This window comes from Aedes albopictus, chromosome 2 (assembly GCF_035046485.1).
Source record: "Aedes albopictus strain Foshan chromosome 2, AalbF5, whole genome shotgun sequence".
Taxonomy (NCBI): domain Eukaryota; kingdom Metazoa; phylum Arthropoda; class Insecta; order Diptera; family Culicidae; genus Aedes; species Aedes albopictus.
This window is the reverse complement of record NC_085137.1, coordinates 242,600,434-242,607,054: the sequence shown is the minus strand read 5'-3', so window position 1 is coordinate 242,607,054 and position 6,621 is coordinate 242,600,434. Positions and strand designations below refer to the sequence as shown.

The 6,621-nt window shown below is 44.5% G+C and overlaps 1 protein-coding gene across 1 annotated transcript; it reads right to left on the bottom strand.

The window, feature by feature from the left end:
- Window positions 1-4,094: 4,094 nt before the first annotated feature.
- Window positions 4,095-5,515, bottom strand: LOC134287987 (NADH dehydrogenase [ubiquinone] flavoprotein 1, mitochondrial). The gene is made up of 2 exons (XM_062851419.1): window positions 4,429-5,515; window positions 4,095-4,371 (listed from the first exon to the last, which is right to left on the bottom strand). Exons 1-2 carry the CDS (start codon window positions 5,447-5,449, stop codon window positions 4,295-4,297), a joined length of 1,098 nt encoding a protein of 365 aa, XP_062707403.1. The 5' UTR covers window positions 5,450-5,515; the 3' UTR covers window positions 4,095-4,294.
- Window positions 5,516-6,621: the final 1,106 nt, after the last annotated feature.

Genomic DNA, 6,621 nt, shown 5'->3' with positions numbered 1-6,621 from the left:
AAACACATTTATGAGTAAGGCACTCGTCACCACACTGCCGAATAGCAAGATAAAGAGAACTTTTACAGTCAACTGAATGCTGTCGTGGACAAGATGGTGATATAAAGATACTCATGGGCGACTTCAACGCGAAGGTTGGTTCTGACAACTCGAAATATGAGCACGTCATGGGACGCCATGGTCTCGGAGAAATGAGCAAAAACGGAAAGCTGTTTGCAGAGTTTTGTGGCAACAATGAAAATTAAATCGACCACATCTGCAGGGTCAGGGTGAGCTACGCACGCGGAGAAATCAGTGGATCACAGATGATACCTGGAGAAAAATGGAGGAGCGCAAGAGCGCCTAAGCCGCCGTAAAACTAGCGAAAACACGAGAAGCCAAACTCGTATCCCGTCAGCGCTATTCGGCTCTCGAGAAGGAAGCGAAACGCTTATGTAGATGAAAAAAAGCGTGGGCGGGTTCTACTTTGTGGGCGTAATGACTCCACCATCATCAAGACATGCTCTGCGCTGATGGATGCTTCATGTTAATAACGGCCACATGAATGTGACTGGCCCATAGACGAGTGCACCCATGAACTGAATTCATCGCGGTCCGAGAATTTTGACACTACAGCGGGGTCGTTCCCAATCAGAATTGTTCAATTCTGATTGGAAATCTTTCATTTCTGATTGGAAGCGACCCCGCTGTAGTGTCAAAATTCTCGGACCGCGATGAATTCAGTTCATCGGTGCACTCGTCTATAGCAAGCGTGGTGATTTTTTTTTCTTTTGAGTGCCAATGACAGGGAAAATGTTGTTATTGAATCTCGCCGTCGCCACGATGTGAGCGACGAGAGAATTTTAATTCTCTTCTCACCCGCCTCCGTGAAGGAAAGAGGATTCAATGTCAAAAGCGGTGTGGTGAAAAGACAAAACCAAAAACTCACGGTCGTTGCATGCTTTCGTTTTTTTTTTTGCAACCCTGGTTTCGATATTCTTCCAAAATTAGGTATTGCAACACGAATTCCACTTGAAGGACTTTAAGAAAATTGATAAGGCGCTGTCCTTAAACGTAGACATTTTTCGACCATCTCAGAACCCGAACCCCCCTTCCTCCTCATAGACTTTTGTTTATACAAAACTAGTTGTCCCGGCAAACTTCGTCTTGCCAAGCTGTGGTGGTTTGACAGCTGTTGAGGGAATCGCAGCAACGCATTCTAGATTGATTTCATTTGAATCTCGGCAAATTTCTTCCCGGCTCCTGAAAAATCTGTATTTTCACATTCCTTATGCTTCTTGAATGATTTTCGTGACTTTTTATGTATATAAACACAGCCACCATGAATACGAACCAAACCGTGCAAGAGTCATCCCGATCGGTTCATCCGGTCATGAGTTTTGTTGCCTCAAAGGAACTTCAAACTCATTTATATATATATATATATATATATATAGATAGACTAGCTGTCCCCGGCAAACTTTGTCTTGCCTACTGCGTTTTTTGACGTTTCAAGGTTCAAGGTTTCAAGGTGCCAAGGCCAAGTCCCCGGTCAAAATGTATGGAAAATCGATTTTCAAAAACATTCATTTTTTCCATGGTTTTTGCCTCACAAACCTTTCTTGGGTGAAAACTAACAGAACAAAACTAAGTCGACCAAAATCGGTCCATCCATTCGCAAGTTATGCGCGGTCCCACGTATGCCACTGCATTTTTATATATATAGATTTTTGAAATTTGTATGAAGCCCAGATTTTTTCATGAGTAATCTGAAAAAAAAAAATCATCTGAATCCTGTGGCGTTTATATACAAACGTGAAAATTTGTGAAAGACATGCGAAAAGTCTGGTAAGGATTTGGAAAGTTTGCCAAATAGTTTTTTGCCATTTCTCATCGTAATAGGCTGTTTTACCTTACGCAAATCTGACAGGAAAAGGCCTACTTTCCCACATCAAATTAACAGTGCTGTAATGGTTCATTACAGCACTGATTTGCGTTGCGTAATGAACCATCACAGCACTGTTTTCAGTTTTGGTCGACTTCTTGATGCTTTCTGGGTGCAGTTTTGAAAAATGGTGACAACTGCACAGTATAACCTGTTATGATCAGATTTTCTAAGACATTGGCTATAAACATCTGTGTGCAGTTTGATTAAAAACTTTTGTTGAAAACTATCCTCAAGGGTAATTCTCGGATACTTATTCAAAACGACGTATCAACATAGGATTTGTGTGTATTATACGTCGCTTTGAAAAAGTAGCCGAGAATTTATGAAATGGCAAAAAACGTTGTACGCAACTCGGTGCAGAACTCGATTTTCCCAGCACTCGTCGTAATTATCCAACTCGGCAAGCCTCGTTGGATAAATGTACGACTCGTGCTGTAAAAATCGTCATTCTGAAATTGTATTTGTGTTTTTCAAAAGAAGACTACTTCAAAAATCTGGGTAAAATATTTTAGATTTTTTTAGGGTTTAGATATCACCAAGAGTTAAAAATGTATTAAAAAGGTATGAAGTAACTTGGGTATCCAGTTCTCTAGTGCAAAACGTTTTAATTGCCTTTAGAAGTGCTTAAAGAACACTAAGTTGAAGAGGCCAAGCTCTACTGGGAGCGTAAATCTAGAATGAATCAGACGAAGTACTACGCAATCATCTCGGAAAAAATTTCCTGGGATTATTAAGGTACACCGGGGCAAGTTGAAACGGGTGGGGCAAGATGAAACAGCGGGATAACATGATGTTTTCTAATGATAATAAATAATTTGATCGCCATAACACATAGTTTTTGATTCACACAATCTTTTAGCGAAGGACAAATTTCCAAATTTTATTGAAGTCTATTTCAAAACTTCGTGTTTCATCTTGCCCCACCCGTTTCAACTTGCCCCGGTGTACCTTACTCAAGTTTCAACAAAGATATCTTCAGAAAATAATAAAAATCACTAGTGGCCTGAACAACAAACTTCTGGACATCACAAGATTTTACCCGCCAATAAATTCATTAGAAACCCATCAAGATGCAGGAGTGAGGCATCTCAAAACAATACCACCAAAATGAACCAAAAATTCGCCAAACATTACATTGAGTATAGGGTCATGTAATTTTAATTTTTAGCTTATTAACCGGACTTATAATTTTGTTATGAAATAAGGCTTCATAAAATTCAGAATAACATTACGTTTACTGAATGCTGCAAAAATCAGAATGAAGTTAATACATTGATTTGATCGTAAATCAGAATCATGGACAATACAGTTTGAAGAAACAATTTAGCAAGTTTTTCAAATTCCATAACATGTTGTATAACTCGAATTACATAGTTTTATGATTATCGTGAAAAATTTTCCCTGAACATCAACAAAATTCCCTGACTTTCCCTGATTTTCCAGGTCCAAAAATAAATTCCCTGACATTCCCTGACTTTCCAGGTTTTTCCAGATAGTCGACACCCTGTGTACGCCAGTGAAACTTGGCGTGACACTTAGGGGCTGTCCATAAACCACGTGATCATTTTTTTGGGACTTTTCAACACCCCCCCCCCCCCCCGCGTGGTCATTTGTCCATACAAAATTTTTTTTTGTCCATACAAAATGGTCATTGGCCGAACCCCCCCCTCATGACCACGTGGTTTATGGACAGCCCCTTAGCGTCTGCAGGTCTTCATCAATAGATGCCTACGGTATGTAATACGTGCATAGTGGTCTCACAATTGGATCTCCATCGTCGATGGCAATAAAAGCCGATAATGACAGAAATTCGAAAGCGAAAGTGGAGATGGGCCGGCCACACTTTACGCGGGAACGAAATCTGCAAACAAGCGTTAGATTGGAATCCAGCAGGACATCGCAGCAGAGGTAGACCTAGAGTTTTATGGCGGCGCAGCCTCAACAAGGAAACAAAGGACATCGACAGGTCAAAGCGATGGCGGACAATCGCCCAGGATGAAGATCTTTCAATTCGGCCCTCTGCACCACCATGGGTGCCCAGGACTGAAAGTAGGTAAATAAGTAGAAAAGGTCCAGATCCGATCGGAAATCGAAACCAACACCCTAACAAGTGTCTGGTACATTTGACATAAGGACGTTGGCATGTATTGCAAAACCACAGTTAATGTTTTAAGGTAATTTTATTTGTTAATCAACGTTCGAATTGTTACACATATTCGTAGGTATCTAAACCAGTACACAAGAAGTACTTTTTTTCTCTGTTACCATGTCGCTCAACCAAGTGTCGAAGAAAGAAACGTGCATCATATTCTAACAAGCAGGCCTTACGCTTTATTTCGCTCCAAATCGTAATGATTAATTCACCTATCACTGCTTGGCGGCCATCTGCTGTTCGTATTTCTTCATACGAGCCTCAATTTCCGGTCGGAAATGACGAATAAGACCTAAAATGAAGAAGTCAGGAAGTTTTCAAATCACAACCCTCGGTGCGAAAAACTCACCTTGCACAGGCCAAGCGGCACCGTCACCCAGCGCGCAGATGGTGTGTCCTTCGATCTGCTTGGAGATTTCCCACAACATGTCGATTTCCTCCGGGCGACCGTTTCCGTCCACGAAGCGATGCATCATCTTGTACATCCAGGCAATGCCCTCGCGACACGGAGTACATTGGCCGCAGCTCTCGTGCTTGTAGAAATCGATCAGACGCGAAATGGCCTTGATGACGTCGGTGGACTTGTCCATCACGATGATGGCGGCCGTTCCAAGCGATGTCTGAGCCTGGACCAACCCATCGAAGTCCATCAGAACGTCATCGCAGACGTGCTTCGGAATAATCGGAGTCGACGAACCACCAGGGATGATGCCCAGCAGATTGTCCCATCCACCACGAACTCCGCCGGCGTGACGTTCGATGAGTTCCTTCAACGGGATGGACATCTCCTCTTCAACGGTACAAGGAGTGTTGACATGTCCCGAGATGTTGTACAGCTTGGTTCCGGAGTTACGGGTACGACCAAAGCTGGCGAACCATACTCCACCACGACGACAAATCGTCGGAGCTACGGCAACCGTTTCCACGTTGGACACGGTCGTAGGGCATCCAAAGACGCCAACATCTGCCGGGAATGGCGGCTTCAGACGAGGCTTGCCCTGCTTTCCCTCAAGGGATTCGATCAAGGCGGTCTCCTCTCCACAGATGTAGGCTCCAGCACCACGGTGCATGAAAACATCGAAATCATACCCGGAGTTGCAAGCGTTCTTGCCAATCAGCCCAGCCTGATAGGCTTCGGCAATGGCCAGCTGCATGTTGGACGCCTCATTGTAGAACTCGCCTCGGATGTAGATGTAAGCCGCACGAGCTCCCATGGCACGGCCAGCGATCAAGCATCCCTCAATCAACTTATGCGGATCGTGACGCATAATTTCACGATCCTTGCAGGTTCCCGGTTCTCCCTCGTCGGCATTCACCACCAGGTACTTCGGGCGGCCATCCGAGGGCTTGTTCATGAAAGACCACTTCATACCGGTGGGGAAACCAGCCCCACCGCGACCACGGAGTCCCGAGACCTTGATCTCATCTGTAAAAAAAAGAAAAAAAAAAAAAAAGGAAGAGGTTTCAGTATTAACATTGATTGGTAAAGGCTTGGAAATGTTTACCATTAGTACTACGCGTACCCGTGTATTTGAAGGAATAAAATGGACCCTATTGAGAACCTTATTCTCTAATAAAGCAATTCATATCCAAGTCTACCATCAAGTAGAACCGACCGAGCTACGAGCAACATTCTGCAAACCTGAGGACTTCAAGTTAGGACCGGCTCATATTTAACAGCGTCAGTTATCCAAGTTTGGGGAAAATAATAGGGTGCCAAACCAATTGGACAGTAGCTGCAATTTTGAGCATTTTTCCGCTAGAACGTTTCATTCATTCATTTCATTTATTTAGTTAACATCAAATTCATGATAATACTGAATCAACAATTTGCCGCCATAATACTCGACTTGCAGCTGCAGCTCTCCAACGTCGGTACGCCCAACACTCGCCAGATCACGCTCCACCTGGTCCGCCCATCGTGCTCCCTGCGCTCCACGCCTTCTTGTACCAACCGGATGGTTAGCAAACACCAACTTTGCAGGGTTGTTGTCCGGCATTCTTGCAACATGCCCTGCCCATCGTATCCTTCCGGCTTTGGCCACTTTCTGGATGCCGGGTTCGCCGTAGAGTGCAGCGAGCTCGTGGTTCATCCTTCTCCGCCACACACCGTTCTCCTGCACGCCGCCGAAGATCGTCCTTAGCACCCGTCGCTCGAAAACTCCGAGTGCTTGCAGGTCCTCCTCGAGCATCGTCCATGTCTCGTGTCCGTAGAGAACCACCGGTCTTATTAACGTCTTGTACATGGTACATTTGGTGCGGGGGTGAATCGTTTTTGGCCGCAGCTTATTCTGGAGCCCATAGTAGGCACGACTTCCAGTGATGATGCGCCTTCGTATTTCACGGCTCACGTTATTGTCAGCCGTTAGCAAGGAACCAAGGTAGGCGAATTCTTCTACCACCTCGAAAGTATCCCCGTCTATCGTAACATTGCTGCCAAGGCTTGTCCTGTCTCGCTCAGTCCCACCTACCAGCATGTACTTTGTCTTAGCCGCATTCACCACCAGTCCGACCTTTGCTGCTTCACGTTTCAGGCGGGTGT

Coding starts and splice junctions, on each gene's coding strand:
- LOC134287987 (XM_062851419.1), bottom strand. CDS start 5,449: ATGAAGTGGTCTTTCATGAACAAGCCCTCGGATGGCCGCCCGAAGTAC. Junction 4,372..4,428: donor TGCCGCTTGGCCTGTGCAAG/GTGAGTTTTTCG, acceptor TCTTCATTTTAG/GTCTTATTCGTCATTTCCGA.